Source organism: Panthera onca, chromosome D4 (assembly GCF_046562875.1).
Source record: "Panthera onca isolate mPanOnc1 chromosome D4, mPanOnc1 haplotype 2, whole genome shotgun sequence".
NCBI classification, from domain to species: domain Eukaryota; kingdom Metazoa; phylum Chordata; class Mammalia; order Carnivora; family Felidae; genus Panthera; species Panthera onca.
The window spans coordinates 33418292-33435662 of NC_138351.1; the positions used below are offsets into that span (position 1 = coordinate 33418292).

Below are 17371 nucleotides of genomic sequence, written 5' to 3' on the forward strand. Positions count from 1 at the left end.
TTGGGTAGGAACAATAAAGTTCCCAAGTTTGAATTTCTTTGTTTTTTTTTTGAGTAGTTCACTTGTGGCCTCAACATCCTCTCCCGCACTTTCTTCCAGGACATTGAAACCATATATAATGCTTCCCAGGACTGAAATTTTGTTCAAGTACCTGAAAGATAACAGATGCTGCTGTGCTCCTCATAGCAGAGAATAGTGCTAAACCAGCCAAAACACATCACTGGAACATAACTCCAGCAGCAAAATGGTTGTGGTGATTGGTAAAGGGAAATTGTGCTATAGTAGAGTAGATGACTTTCCCCATCTGTTGGATTCCATCAGCAAGTCCTGGCAACACCCCTTCAACAATGGCCCAAGTGTTCTTCTGTTGAGAAATCCACTTACACTAGGAAGCAAAATCTGTTAAAAAAGACTGTACTGAGGAGTGAATGAATCTGACATGTATCTGTTTTTAAACTGTTTTCCCCAGTTCGTAGGAGCTACCTAATATTATTCTGACTGCAGGTTTTTTTTAACTTTAAAGATTGCATATGTTTATAATTACAAAAACTTACAAATTCCCTTTTTTATTCCAGATTTTTAAATGTATCTTTATAGAATTGACATCATTCTCTCCATATAGTTTTATATCAGTATTTTGTTTATTAATATAATATTTATATTCACTTAATATTATATATGTGTTTATATTTATTATATTTTATTAATGCTCTTTAAAAACATCATTTATAATGCTGGCATAATATGGCCATTCCATAATTTATTTATATATTTTTAAATGAACACTTTTGGGGGGATACTTTTGTAAAGGACATTAATCTTTTTTATTAATCATAAATAATAGTGATGTTTTTAACTGGGAGAATAAAGGCTTTTTTTCCTGAAAGGATAAATCTTTTTTTTTTAAATAAATGCTTATTCATTTTTGAGAGAGAGAGAGAGAGAGGAGAGAGGAGGGGCATAGAGAGAGGGGGACAGAGATGATCTAAAGTGGATTCTGCACTGACAGCAGTGAGTCCGATGCGGGGCTCGAACTCACACACTATGAGATTGTGATCTGAGCTGAAGTTGGACACTGTACTGTCTAACCTACCCAGGTGCCCCCAAAGGATAAATATTTTGATAGAAATGTTTATATAGATATTTTAAAAGTTATTTATTTATTTTGAGAGAGCTCAAGCAAGGGAGGGGTAGAGAGAGAGGGGGAGAGAGAATCCCAAGCAGGCTTTGCACTGTCAGCGTGGAGCCCGATGCAGGGCTCAAACCCATGAACCATGAGATCATGACCTGAGCCAAAACCAAGAGTTGGGTGCTTAACCAGCTGAGCCACTCAGACCCCCCAGAAATGTTTATATAGTAAGAGAGAATTGGGTACCTGTCTAGATGAGCTTTTCCTGTTTCAGTCTGTCATGTCATGTTAAAAGTTTAGTATTTAGGGCATATATTTTAGGTAATTTTCTAGATGAAAATTTTCTGGATAATATTTGCAAAGATTATGCTGCAGATCCCACAGGTTAATGCTGGAGACCTAAAAGGGAAGGAAAACCATCATTTGTTGAAGCCCCAGGCCTTACATATTAATGGCTAGCAGCTTTATGACTGGTATCTCATATAACCTTGTAATTTAGAAAATCTTGTGCTCATTTTGTAGGTGAAGAAGCAGGTTTAGAATTGTAACCAAACTTTAAGACCACATGGATTGCATGAATGAAACATTTTAAGTTATTTTAATAGAGTTGTATTGAAGCTCCACTCTTATAGTCATGTTTACCTCATATTAGTTGCATGACTAATTCTAATTATATAATTCTGATTAGTTGTATAACTAGTTCATAACTAATTGTGGTTCTAGACCACAAAGTCAGGGGTTTATTACATTTCTTACCTAATTTATTATAATGTTTAACTATATGATAATTTGCCATAGACTTAATTTTATGATCACATGAGCTAATATTTTTAAATATTATATTTTAATTTCATTCTTTAAAATAAACTTGTTTTTAGTCACATATACTTTTGTATGAAAAGCAATGTAAATTCTTTTATATAGAAAGTAACCAAAAATAAATACCTAATCAGTAAAATTAAAAGTGTGTATCTAGGGGCGCCTGGGTGGCTCCGTCGGTTAAGCATCTGGCTTTGGCTCAGGTCATGATCTCACAATTCGTGAGTTCAAGCCCCGTGTCGGGCTCTGTGCTGACAGCTCAGAGCCTGGAGCCTGCTTCACATTCTGTGTATCCCTCTCTCTCTGCCCCTTCCCTGCTCATGCTCTGTCTCTCTCTGTCTCAAAAATAAATAAACATTAAAAAAAATTTTAAAAAAGTGTGTATCTACAATAATCTCTAAGATCACTTCTCAGTGTCCCCTGCTACACCTTGGAAAGTTTTATTAATTTGAGAGAGAAGTTGCTCTCTGAATAATGGAACATAACTCCAAGTGAGTATAAAAACTGTTACAAAGATTCTATGAATATTTTAAGATTCTCAAGTGAATTGCAGCAAGCCTAACTATTTTTTTAGAACCAGAAAGTGTTTAGGATTTCCTGGGCTCCCAACTTTGTAATATGTGCTAGGATTGAGTCTCTTCCATGCAATCCCTTTCTGACTGCTGTGTAGTCATTGGGTCAACATCAGATGCACCACTGGCCCTCAACTCTATAGTTACATACTAAAAAGACACATTTCTAGCTATGCCTTTGTGACTGGATTCGATCTTTGAAAAACACCATTGTTTATGGCCCCGAGGAAAGGGCCAGTACTACAAGTATGAATATTTCTGACAGCAAATGTGTGGGTCATATTTCCCAATCCAACCATTTCTTTCACTCCCCAGACACAACTGGGTGTCCTACAATTTAGTTTCTGATGCTAACAGCTCAGAGTTAGTGCAGCCCCCACAGGTTAAGGAGTCATTGCCACAAGATGCCCCTACTTCAGATATCAATTGCAAGTTGTTACTCGTGACCAATGTACTACAAAGGCTGGGGCTTCCTACAGCTCCCTTCTCGGGTTTGATCATTTGCTGGAATGGTTCACAGAACTCAGGAAAGCACGTTATATTTACTGGTTTACAATTCAGGGACAGCCAAAAGGAAGGGATGTACAGGGCAGGGTTGGGGTGAGGAGAGTATGTACAGAACTTTCATCCCTCTCCAGGTACATCACCCTCACAGTATCTTGATGTGTTCAATCCTGAAGCTTTCTGAACCCTGTTGTTTAAGGTTTGTTTGGTTTTTAAAGTTGCAGCATAGTTAATGTACAGTGTTATTTTCATTTCAGGGATACAATATAGTGATTAAGTAATTCTGTACATTTACTCAGGGCTCATCATGATAAGTGTACTCTTAATCCCCTTCACCTATGTCACCCATCCTGCCACCCATCTCACTTCTGGCAACCATAGTTTGTCCTGTATAGTTAAGAGTTTGTTCCTTGGTTTATCTTTATTTTTCTTTGTTTTGTCTTAAATTTCATGTAAGAGTGGAATCATGTATTTATCATTCTCTGATTGACTTATTTTGTATGTGTACACACACACACACACACACACACACACACACATGCACACACACACACACACACCACAACTTCTTTATCCATTTGTCTATCCATGGACCTTTGGGCTCCTTCCCTAATTTGGCTATTGTAAATAATGCCGCAATAAACATAGGTGTGCATATATCTTTTTGAATTGGTGTTTTCATATTCTTTGGGCAAATACCAAGTAGTGGAATTACTGAATCATGTAGTAATTCTATTTTTAATGTTTTGAGAAATCTCTACACTGTTTTCCAGACTGCCTACACTAGTTTGCACCAGCAGTGCATGAGGGTTTCCCTTTCTCCATATCCTCACTAACACATGTTTCTTGTGTTTTTGATTTTAGCCTATCTGACAAGTGAGAGGTGATATCTCATTGTAGTTTTGATTTGCATTTTCCTGATAATAAGTGTAGATTTGATTTGCATTTTCCTGGTAATGAGTAATGTTGAGCATCTTTTCATGTGTCTGTTGGTCATCTGGATGTCTTCTTTGGAGAAATGTCTATTCATGTCTTCTGTCCATTTTTTTTTAGTTATATTATTTGTGTTTTGGGTGTTGAGTTTTATAAATTCTTTATATAGTTTAGATACTAATCCTTTATTGGATGTGTCATTTGCAAATATTTTTTGCATTCAGTAAGTTGTCTTTTAGTCATGTTGATTGTTTCCTTTGCCGTGCAGATGCTTTTTATTTTGATGTAGTTCCAATAGTTTATTTTTGCTTTTATTTCTCTTGCCTGGGGAGACCTATCTAGAAAAATGCTATGGCAATGTCAGAGAAATTACTGCCTGTGCTCTCTCCCAGGATTTTTATGGCTTAAGGTCACATATTTAGGAACTTAGTCCATTTTGCATTTTAGAGCTTTTGTGGAGGCTCATTTGTCCACACAATTGAATAAACCATCGTCTATTGGCAATTTAACTTAATCACCAGCCCCTGTCCCCTCCACTGAGGTAAGAGGTGCAGCTGAAGTGCCAATCCTCTAATCATGCCTTGGTCTTTCTGGTGGCCTGCTTCAATCCTGAAGCTATTTCAGGGCCCCCAGCTACCAGTCAGTCATCGTATTAGCATACAAAAGATGCTTTTATCTATTCTAAGATTCCAGGAGTCTTAGAAGCTCTGTGTCAGGAACGAGACTAAGACCAAATATTTCACCCAATGGTGCTCTTCTCACCCATACCTCTCAGGAAATTCCAAGAGTTTTAGGAACTCTCTGCCAGGAACTGGATCAAAGACCAAATATATTTCATTTTATATTACAGTATCACAGTGAGTATGATTTGAATAGCAAGCAGGGAGGATAATTTTGGAGATGCATTTAAGACACACTGATGAAGCATGAGGTGAGTTGTAAGCAGGCTGCCTATGAGGGGCTGCTTAGTGTGATTTTATGTAAGAGGCAGAAGTGTGATTACCTGTTAGTATTCAGCTATCATATATATAAATAAAGTACTGTTAATTTACCTCTTAATTCTTCTTGAGCACTATTCATGGGTACTTTGTGCATATCTATTCCCATTACCTCTCTCCAAGAGCTCTTATTTCTGCCAGAAATATTTAGAATCAGAGACAAAGTTTGGTTTCTTAAGTATATATCAGAAAAAAATTATTTTTTAAAATTTTTTAGTTTTTTATTTTTATAAGATTTTATTTTTAAGTAATCTCTATACCCAACATGAGGGCTGAACTCACGACCCTAAAATCAAGAATCATATGCTACACTGAGCCAGGCAGGTGCCCCTAATTTTTAATTTTGAGAGTTTTAATTTTAATTCCAGTTAGTTAACATACAGTGTTATGTTAGTTTCAGGTATACAATATAGTGATTCAACACTTCTGTACATTGCTGGGTGCTTGTCACAACAATTGCACTCCTTAATCCCTGTCACCTATTTCACCCATCCCTTCTGGGAACCATCAGTTTCTTCTGTATAGTTAAGAGTCTGTTTCTTGGTTTGCCTCTCCCTTTTTCTCCCCTTTGCTCCTTTGTTTTGTTTCTTAAATTCTGCATATGAGTGAAATCATATGGCACTTGTCTTTCTCTGACTTATTTCACTTAGCATAAATTCTAGCTCCATCCCTGTCATTATAAATGGCAAGATTTCATTCTTTTTTTACGGCTGAGTAGTATTTCATTTTATATATACTTTATATTTTATATACAAAATATAATTTTGTGTATATGTATGTGTGTGTATACACACACATACATATACACAAAATTTTATGAACTTCTTTACCCATTCATCAGTCGATGGACATTTGGGTTCTTTTCATAATTTTTAAAAATTTCTTTAAATCCAAGTTAGTTAACATATAGCGTAATAATGGTTTCAAGAGTAGAATTTAGTGATTCATCACTTACATATAATACCCAATGCTCGTCCCAACAAGTGCCCTCCTTAATGCCCATCACCCATTTAGTCCATCCCCATATCCAACACCCCTCCAGCAACCCTCAGTTTGTTTTCTGTATTTAAGAGTCTCTTATGGTTTGCCTCTCTCTGTTTTTGTCTTATTTTTCCTTCCTGTCCCCTATGTTCAACTGTTTTGTTTCTTAAATTACACATACAAGTGCAATTATATATTTGTCTTTCTCTGACTTATTTTGCTTAGCATAATACATTCAGATTCCGTCCATGTTTTTGCAAATGGCAAGATTTCATTCTTTTTGATTGCCAAGTAATATTCCATTGTGTATATCCAGATAGATAGATAGATAGATAGATAGATAGATAGATATACACAGATATACTACATCTTCTTTATCCATTCATCAGTCAGTGGACATTTGGGCTCTTTTCGTAATTTGGCTATTATTGATAGTGCTGCTACAAACATTGGGATGCATGTGCCCCCTTTGAATCAGCATTTTTGTATCCTTCGGATAAATACCTAGAAGTGCAATTGTTGGGTCGTAGGGTAACTGTATTTTTAATTTTTTGAGGAATCTCCATATTGTTTTCTAGAGCAACTGCACCAGTTTGCATTTCCACTAACAGTGCAAAAATGTTCCCCTTTCTCCTCATCCTTGCCAACATCTTTTGTTTCCTGAGTTGTTAATTTTAGCCATTGTGACAGGTGTGAAGTGGTATCTCATTGTGGTTTAGATTTGTATTTCTCTAATGATGAGTGATGTTGAGTATCTTTTCATGTGTCTTTTAGCCATCTAGATGTCTTCTTTGGAAAAATATAATTCAAAAATAATAAATATATAAAATATAAAAATAAAACAAATATTAAAATATTTAAAAATATAAATATATTTATATAAATATATGTATTTATATAAGTATAAATATAATAATTATCATTGATAATGTTGCCATAAGCATCAGGGTACATGTGTCTTTTGAAATAAGTTATTTTTGTATCTTTTGAGTAAATACCTGGTAGTGCAATTCCTGGATCATAGGGTAGTTCTATTTTTAACTTTTTGAGGAACACTCCTACCATTTTCCAGAGTGGCTGCACCAGTTTGGATTCCCACCAACAGTTCATGAGGGTCCCTTTTTCTATACATCTTCACCAACACCCGATGTTTATGCTGCTTTTGATTTTAGCCATTCTGACAAGTGTGAGGTGATACCTCATTGTAGTTTTGATTTGCATTTCCTTGATGGTAAGTTATGATGAACACTTTTTCATGTGTCTGTTGGCCACCTGGATATCTTTGGAGAAATGTCTGTTCATGTCTTCTGCCAATTTTTTTTTGGTTGGACTATTTATGTTTTGGGTGTTGGGTTTTATAAGTTCTTTATATATTTGGATACTAATCCTTTATCAGATATGTCATTTGCAAATATCTTTCCATACGTTGGCTATTGCACAACTTACTGTTTTTTTAGTGACATGGCAATCAAAAATTTCAGGGCAGCTATTGAAGGTGCTGCTGGTATGGCAGTAACATTTTTAACAGGTTACTTCAGTATATTTATCCAAGATAGTATGTATTTTCCCCATTTTTCCATCATAGTAGTGGTTGTTAGGGAGCTGACCATCCTTCATGGGAGGCCACCTAAGCCATTGCTTACATTTCCTTTCTCAGGACAAAGTTCCGGAGAACATGGTGTCTTGAGCTGTGTTACAACTTGCTTCTATGAATTCTGTATAAGCACTTATACAAATTTAAGGAACTGCTATGTATTTAGGCTCATGGTTTTCTTAACTGTATTTCACTCACTACAGAGTTATGGGAACATTTTTGTAAAGTGCTGTTGGCATAGAATTTGTTTTCTACTATAGCTAACAAACCTTGTAGACCTTGATGAAGGAACTGAGAGGAAAGGATGCCTTCTTCTAGTATTGACTTGTTTTCTTTTTGTTTAAGCATCACACATTGATTGGGGAAAGTGATTTATAAAATTCTTGCCTGGCTGTCAGAACAGAGTCTACACCTGTTTTTTTTGGGCTGTATTGTTGAACAGTAACTCTGTGATACTAATATTTTCAGTGTATATATATATATATATATATGTTTGTGTTTCTCGACCTTTTTGCTCTCAGGACTCCCTATGCACTTAAATTTTTGAGGATCCCAAAGAGGTTTCCTTTCATCTTGTCATGTCCTTTCCTTTTTGCCTTCCCTTCCCATGGGTTTATTCTATGTATATTTACTTGCTGGAAGTTAAAACAGGAAAAGTTTTAAATGTGTTTAACTGTATTTAACTGTATTAATTCATTTGAAAGTAGCAACAATACATTCATAAATAGTTACATTTATTTTCATAAAAAACTAACAATATCCCCAAATCATAAAAAACAAAGAAGGGAATGGTATTGTTTCACATTATTTGCACAAGTGTTTAGTATTAGATTTAATAGAAATAATTGGATTCTTATATCTGCTTCTGCATTCAGTGTGCTGCATTATGTTCTGGTTGAAGTATGTGAAGAAAGTCCAGCTTCACACAGATAGGAGATTGGATGGGGTACCATATTTCAGTAGCCTTTTCAGATAATTACGGATATTCTTCTTTGACACTACACCAAAGCTTGGCATATGTTAGTTTTTTTAAAGGTTAGTTGCATTGTGGAATCTGAAATCACGTCAATGAACTCTTTGTACTCTGTTAAGCTACAGATTCATTGGTGTGTCTTGCACTTTGAGTGATTCTTTTACAGATGCTTCATTTTGTAACAGCATCCATTGGTAAACAGTTACATAGGTCTCTTTATGTAATATTTAAAAATTACATTTGATATTATCTCCATCAATCTCATCACAAACAGCTTTAAGTATTGGGAAGCTATCAAGCTTATAGTAGTGGATACACATTTTCTAGAATTCTAATTTTGACTCATAAACTTGAATTTACCATTGTCAACAAATACTCTGAATAGTTTTTTTTTTATTAAAATGACAGTCTTTTTGTTCCCTTTCATGAAAATTCCTGCCAGACCCAAGTCTGAGTAACCATAGTTTGTCTGTTAATCATTCTTTTAAGTAAAAATGGTGTCCCGTGAAAGACACAGCTTATCCATCTTGCAATTCAATTAATTGCATATGTGCTTTTCCCCAAGACAACTATTGAACTTCATTGTGCAGCAGAAGTACTGTATGAATATATCCTATGTTTATCACAAATTTAATAAAATAGACGCCAGGGTGAGATAGACAAATAACGTCTTTGTGTTATTATGAAAGTAATTCTGACCATCCAGACCCTGTGAAATTGTCCTTTGTGTCTCTGGGAGTCCACAGACCTTACTTTGAGAACTGCTGTTAAACTATTAGCTCTTCTTTTGTTCTCGTTGGGAATACAGTAACTGCTGGTAATGTTTTCACAGATTTACCAAACTTTGATGCCCTTACGCCAAGGGATTTTTCATTTGCCTCACTCGCTCCTGAATCTACAGCAAAGTGTAGCATTCAGGATGAGACTCAGATCTGTGTACAATCTTCTGATTGTTGGTATGCTGTTATAAAAGAGGATATAATTTTTTGGGGCGCCTGGGTGGCTCAGTCGGTTAAGTGTCCGACTTCGGCTCAGGTCATGATCTCGGCTCAGGTCATGAGTTCGAGCCCCGTGTCAGGCTGTGTGCTGACAGCTCAGAGCCTGGAGCCTGCTTCCGATTCTGTGTCTCCCTTTCTCTCTGCCCCTCCCCTGCTCATGCTCTGTCTCAAAAGTAAAAATAAAAACATCAAAAAAATTTTAAAAAAGAGGATATAATTTTAGTAATAAAAACATTGGTAATTCATTAAATGCCTGCAGTGTCTATGTCTTTTTTTGTTTGATAATTTCTACCTTGCCCTTTTATTTTACAAGGATGTTGTGAGAACTAATTTGATATTTAACAACTGTAAGAATCTATTTTTATCACATCACATCTTTTAAAATACATCATGTTGTGAGGTAATTATGTACTAATGAGTACAGTGACTCATTTAGGGGTTCATTAGTCAACTATAGTTGAAGAAAGAGAGGAAGAGAGGAAATTCCTAGGCATAGTGATGCCAAATGATCGAAACGTCTCAAAGCTGCAATAAAAGAAACATTTTTCGTCATCTGTATATTGGAAGTAGAAGTATTTTTTTTAAAAAACTAAGTAGATGAAGGTGTACTAAAATGGAACCAAGAAGTGTGGAGGTTCCTCAAAAAATTAAAAATAGACCTACCCTATGACCCAGCAGTAGCACTGCTAGGAATGTACCCAAGGGATACAAGAGTACTGATGCATAGGGGCACTTGTACCCCAATGTTTATAGCAGCACTCTCAACAATAGCCAAATTATGGAAAGAGCCTAAATGTCCATCAACTGATGAATGGATAAAGAAATTATGGTTTATATATACAATGGGGTACTACATGGCAATGAGAAAGAATGAAATATGGGCCCTTTGTAACAACGTGGATGGAACTGGAGAGAGTGTGATGCTAAGTGAAATAAGCCATACAGAGAAAGACATATACCATATGTGTTCACTCTTATGTGGATCCTGAGAAACTTAACAGGAACCCATGGGGGAGGGGAAGAAAAAAAAAAGAGGTTAGAGTGGGAGAGAGCCAAAGCATAAGAGACTCTTTAAAACTGAGAACAAACTGAGGGTTGATGGGGGGTGGGAGGGAGGGGAGGGTGGGTGATGGGTATTGAGGAGGGCACCTTTTGGGATGAGCACTGGGTGTTGTATGGAAACCAATTTGACAATAAATTTCATATATTTAAAAAAAATAAAATAAAATGGAACCAGGAGCAGGAGTAGAGGCTAAAAGGGAGAGTTTTCATTTGAAGTAATGTGATGAAAGTTTTAGATATCCCAAAGGGATTCCCCACACCCAAAACCTTCTTGGTTCCCTAAGGGATTGAGATTTGTTGTTAAATGAATGTCATTAATCTATGAAAAGCAATAGCCAGCTTAGTCTGTGGTTGACCAATGCATGGGTCAAGAGTAAGCAAGAGTTCTTGGGAGATGGAGGAGAGGATGAAGAAATTTCAGCAGGACAGAATGTTTACCTTCAAAAATGTGCCAGTGATTTTGACTTTTAAAGCTAAAGTAAAATATGAATAATCATCTGATTAAATGCACTATCTTTTCCCCCTCATAAAATATTGTAGCATTTAATTGATGAACAGATCAAATGAAAATAAGATGATTAGATGGATTTTACATAATAATGTATATATTAAGTATGTCACTTTAGACTTTACAAAGAACTCCAGCACTTTAGATTTTATTTTTTTTAAATGTTTATTTATTTTGACAGAGAGAGAATGCATGTGCATTCAATCAGGGGTGGGGCAGAGAGAGAGAAAGAGAGAGAGAGAATCCCAAGCAGGTTCCGCAATGTCGGCTCAAAGCCTAACATGGAGGTCAATCCCATGAACATGAACCCTGGGGTCATGACCTGAGCCAAAATCAGGAGTTGGATGCTTAACCAACTGAGCCACCCAAGCACCCCAGCACTTCAGATTTTAAAGAGAAGTTTTACATTTACTATTTCACTTTAAAATTAAAAAGAAAAAAAAAAGCTCTTAAGTAGGTGAGAAAGGAATTCTCACTATGTGAGAATCTATTTACCCAAAGCCGTAAGCCTTTTGATCAAAGACTTTGAATTAAAAAAAAAAAAAAAATTATGTTTTATTTATTATTTTTGAAAGAGAAACACAGCGCGAGTGGGGAAGGAGCAGAGAGAGAGGGAGATACAGAATCCGAAGCAGGCTCCAGGTTCTGAGCTATCAGCACAGGGCCAGACACGGGGCTTGAACCCATGAGCTGTAAGATCATGACCTGAGCTGAAGCCAGTCACTTAACCGACTGAGCCCCAAAGGGCTTGAATTTAAAACTAGGTCTCTGGAATAACAGTTCCCTGTACTTGGTGCTGCACAGTGTTGCTGCCTTGCCACTTTTAAGTGATGGGATTACATAGTTATGTTCACTGTGTATTCTGGCCTGGAGATTATCCAAACAGAAGATAAATACTCTTTGGGCCAGAGTGCAACATCACCTTTGGGGAAGGACATCTGTAGAGCAAGATTCTCTACCAGGTCACTGTTGAGAAAGTTTGGGAAGTGTTCAATTTGAGTCAGGATGTCCTAGGTCAAGTCTTGCTCTGGGTCTTGCCCACACTATCTGGCTCCATTGTTAGGAATTGTCCTTTTCCACTACTTCTTTCTCTTTGTTAGGCTTTTAGGAGATAATAGTATTTCCTCCATCCCTAAAGATATTTTGAGAACTCTGCACATTTACTTATGACCAATCAAAGGGATAAGGGCATCATCTATCTTGTATGTTTCAACCTTTTATAATAAAGTAAGTGATATGGTAAACTTATAGTGTGTCAGGAAGAGGCAATAGCTATTCAAACCCAAAGGATTTCTTTTAGTTTAGATCCCAGTTTTAGTGTGTATGTGGGAGATATTAGCCTGTAAGTTAAGGACCTAATGGTATTTCAAATTCTTGGTCGACTTTTCACTCCCATCTTTCATTTGTCAAATCTAAGTGTTCACAGAAAGTCTTCTATTCTGTATTATAGGGAGACTGAGGTGGAAGTGATTTCTGTTTAGCATCAGATTACTTCACTGCAAACATTCTTACCTTTTGTTTTGCTTTCAAACACTGCCTGGCTGAATACTAAGCATTTTCTGTAGATGATGATGATGATACCACTACCACCATGGAAGCAGGAACATTCCCTTTCACTTCAGTTGGCATTTGATGTCTTTTGAGTTATTTTCAGCCTCATTTAGCCCATCTTATTTTTCCATCTCAGCAAATCTATTTTGACTTTTTTTTTAGAACAGGTAAGTCAACAAGGCAAGGGCTGGAGCGCACTGATTCACAGGAGCACCTGTGCTTGGGACTTGAGGACAGTGCTCCACAGTTTTGATTTGTAAGACTGTGACAGCTACTGGTGAGGAGTTTTAGAATGTGTCACAGCTGTAGATGTTAAGTACTAGATGTGCTGTGATGGCTGCCACCTGCCCTGGTATACTGTCCCCTGCTATAGACATGAGGAATTTTTTTCTCTTAACCTGTTAGGTCTTTCTGTATTTTTCTGGCCTTCTATAAAATTTGGTAAAATGGTATTTTTTGTGGAGTAGATCTCTGCCTCTTTCACATTAACAGATATATGTGCTTAAGAGACTTAACCCTCGGGGGGCATTATATTGAATAAATAAGATTTGAAAAGGAATTGTCCTTCATATTCATGTGATAGCAGTGTATTGCTTGGCATCTGATAGGTGCTCTATAAATATTGTTATGAATTCTTGAACCCAAAAATTAAATGACATTCAATTAATAAATTTTTGTTTAGCCACATACAATGTTAGGTGAAGAAATGAAAAATATTGGCAAGGCAGTTACTGGGCTAGCAAATTCCTCTGCTAGTTGGAAGGTAATCTCACAGATAAAAGCTGCTTTACCATGTGAGTTGTTAATGGTAGCAGTGGAAACAGAAGTGAAATTGAAGGAGGGGACAGTTTAGTCATTCCTGGCAGGAATGGGGAGGGTGTCAAAAGGAGACTCATTGTCGGGCCATTAGATCTGATCTAGCGCTTGAAGATGAGGAGGATGAAAAGGACATTCCTTTTGTTCTGCTTCTGTCAGAATGTATTTGAAAGATAAAATAGGTTTCCTGTCTGACATTAATATCACAGGTACTTTGGAATGTTTGCTTCTTTTATAACCAGGGTGAATTTTCCCTGGGTCCCATGCTCACAGTGTTTTCATGCCTTGATTTGTAAGAATTGCCCGAGGTTACATCGATTGAGGAGGAAGTGGAAGAAACAGAGTCTTGGGCGAAGCCTTTGGTCCACCTTTGGCAGACGAAGTCCCCAAACTTTGTGGCTGAACAGGAGTATAACGCAGCCATGGCCAGAATGGAGCCACACTGTGCCATCTGTGCTCTTCTTATGCCATACTACAAGGTAATAAGGGTTGAGGGGTCGCTGCCAAGGTGTCCTTTCACTGCTGCACTTTCTGTATGACCATAAAAACACAGATGAATCACTGTAAGGTAAGTATGCACATGAAAAGGAAGGCATTGATATGTATGTACCCACATGGCTGTTAGCAAACAGAATTTCTGAGTGCTACTTGAAAGACATTTTTCTGATAGTGCTTTATTGTTTTAATTAAATGATTGGTTTATTTGTCAGTCTTGGTTTATTTCAGTCAAGGGGAAGTTCCAACCTTTCTTTCTACCCTTTTCATCAAGAAACACAGAACTTAAAGCGCAACCATAGTAGAAGCATTGCAAAGAGAGAACTTAGCCCTACTTTCTGTTTTGTGTTTGAATATATCACTCTCAATAACATGTCACCTCTGGGCCCACATTTAAAGTGTCTCTCTTCTCCTGTGGAACACACATATGATACAGCAGGACTCAATACAAACCGAATTGTTCAGTTCACCCTCACAGCCAGCTATGCACGGTGCTGTTTTCAATGTTATTTCACATATGTAGTACTGATGGCATTTTAGTTTGCTGTGGGCCACATTCTTTAACACTGTCTTGGACAAAGTGATCTTTAGGAATCTAGTAAGGGTGGAACTTCTTGACCTATTTTAAGATATACTATACTATTAAGTGTATCGATGTGAGCATTCTGTTCTGAGTTATATTCTTAATAATTGAATCAGAAGTATTTTGTTTAAGATTGCATCTCTCTTAGAGTCCATGTAAATACTTTCTGTTCAGCCATTTCAAGGCATGAAAATGTGTGATATACCACATTTTCAGACCTTTGTAAATGGAGGAAGTAGTTTTCTCACTTATCTTTGATGTGGCCCTTGTGAGTGACACACATTGTTTTTATTTTCTGTTTAGTCATTGAATGTCTGTGTTTTCTTGGAAAAACTTAACTGTATTGACTCTGATTTCTATATCATAATCTGCCTGTGTATTTTCCCAATAATTAAAAAAATTCTCACACAAATTATAAGATATAGGGAAATTAATTAATTTAAGAACTCTGGAGATAATAGGATAGTTCATTAAGTAGAATTTCAATTAAGAATTAAATGCTTTTCATATATTTTGGTGAGAGATGACAGTTTTGTTTTGCACATATTTTCTTATTTAGTGACATTTGCCAGATCTTTCTGTCTTGATGTTTTAAAACTTTGTGGTGAGGTGAAAACCTTCAAAAATTCTCTAAAAACTGTTGCACAGATTAAAACTGAGGTCTTTGAATACACTCTTTCAAGTGTGAGCAGGTAAAATTCTTCAGTAAATTAAACCAGGTCTGTTAAACTAGTGGAAATAAAGAAGTGAATAAAAATTCATCAGAAAAATTGATGCTTTCCATGAACTACTTATGTAAGAATATAGTTTTAGCAGGTTATCGCTTTTTGTACAAGCAGATGTACAGAATGTCCTCCTGTTTCTACAGCTTTAGCTTCTGGATGGGAGCCTGAAGAGGAACATTGATAAAAAGCTAATAGTTATATCAAGGAAAGCAACAGGAAGAACAGAAGCTGGAAGTTAGTGCATGGAACCTGTTAGTGGATTTGAGTGACCAGAACAAATGATGAACTTTTTTGCATGTTAATCACTCATGTGAGAATATTATGTTTTTCAGCCAGATAGCAGCAATGAAGAAAATGATTCTAGATGGGAGACAAAATTAGACGAAGTTGTTACTCCGGGAGGAAAGACTAAGCCCCTCATTCCAGAGATGTGTTTTATTTATAGTGAAGAAAATATAGAATATTCTCCGCCTAATGCCTTTCTGGAAGAGGATGGAACAAGTCTTCTGATTTCCTGTGCAAAGTGCTGCGTACGGGTTCATGCAAGTAAATGAATCTCTCATTCATCAGTCGTTAGCTTTCAGTACTTCACATAGTCTTTTTCTCTTACCCGTTTGTCCCCTGCCAAATGTATTACATTGAACTTTGGCATTTGTAATGGTTAGATCATTCTTTCTCACATTGCTTCTGATGGAAGTATGAGTAAGTATAATAATCCCTTTTTCTACAGTTTTGTGCAGTGTCAGTGAAGAGCAGTTTTGTTTGTTTGTTGTCCAGATAATGGGGTCATTGTGGGGCTCCTTTCATACACTTGAATTTTACTTATTTTCAGATATAGTTTGTAAAAACTTGACTTTAAGCTCACATGTTGATTCATGATTATTTTTCTTTGTGACTTTTTAAAAAGAAAACAATATTTCTTTGGTGGTTTGGGGAATTATTGTTAAATTTAATAATCATAGAGCTTAATTTTTATTCTTTGTAAGAGTAAGAGATCTCTCTTGCCTTCCAGGGGAGAATAGTCATTACAATTATTTCCCCCCGGACTGAGATGGTAGGGCTCCATACCTGTCTCAGTTTGGTATTTTCACATCATGGATAAATGGAAGATAGTTTTTTTTTTTTTGTTTTTTTTTTTTTAATTAGCCTGCCTTATAAATCCTCTGAAATGTGAAAATATTCTAAATCTATTTTAAAACATTTTAATATTCCAGATCTCACGAAATTATATGTCATATTAACATACTTTTGTAGGGCTTATCTCTGTCAGTGTAGCACACAGACAAGGTAGGCATACCTTCTGTATTTACCCCTGAGAAACACCAGTCTTACATTGACTAAGTTGAAATGGTTTCCCTATCATTTATTGATTAATTGCATATTGTCAGCTTCCCCAAGAGATTTGAACATAATGTACTTAAAATATAGCAATTCTTGTACTTGTGTCAGTTTGTAACACACCCATATATATATACACACGTTCACCCTGTATTATTATAGAATATAACAGCCAATTCATCATTTCACAAAAAACTAGGATTTAGTTTTTATTCCTAAATGTACTAGTTATAGAATTTAGCCATAGTATTTCATAAACATGTGTCTGAACTAAACATTTTATAGCCTTGGTTAACTATGATAGGCTTTTCTTTGGTAATCACATTTCTGTTATTTTCTCTTTTATTTAAATGTTATGGAAATTTGATATTAAAAATTACTTCTTTAAGTCTTTTAAAACCCTTTGAAAGAAAGTCGGAATAACACATGTTTGTTGGTACTGTATAATTGCTGCTTATATTTGCATCATCAGCTATCTCCTTACACAGTTATTTTGAGTCAGACATGTAACTGAATAGACAAGTAAAATTGAAGATACCCCTTCATCACTAACCTTGAATTGTGCATCCTCTGTCCCTATCACTGAAATTAAAACTAATTAAACATTTTTGAAATGTAATTTTAAATTACATTAATTTGCAAAATATGTCAGAGTTTATTTATTGTGTTATTTTAAAACTTCTTCAGATTTTGCTTCATGAATTGCAGCTTATTTTGAAATATGTTTTGTATGAGTAAAGGACTGGACCCAACAATTTAGAAATTTACTTATTGCAAGAATTATCATCAGTA

The 17371-nt window shown here is 36.0% G+C and overlaps 1 protein-coding gene across 18 annotated transcripts in view; it reads left to right on the forward strand.

The window, feature by feature from the left end:
* The window catches only part of KDM4C (lysine demethylase 4C), a 435403-nt gene that overhangs the window by 266843 nt on the left and 151189 nt on the right, over nucleotides 1–17371 (forward strand). For all 18 annotated transcript variants that reach the window (XM_078436862.2, XM_078436854.2, XM_078436853.2 and 15 more), the window contains 2 exons: nucleotides 13736–13917; nucleotides 15574–15787. In XM_078436862.2, coding sequence (XP_078292988.1) covers nucleotides 13736–13917; nucleotides 15574–15787 — 396 coding nt within the window. The remainder of the gene's footprint in view (nucleotides 1–13735; nucleotides 13918–15573; nucleotides 15788–17371) is intronic.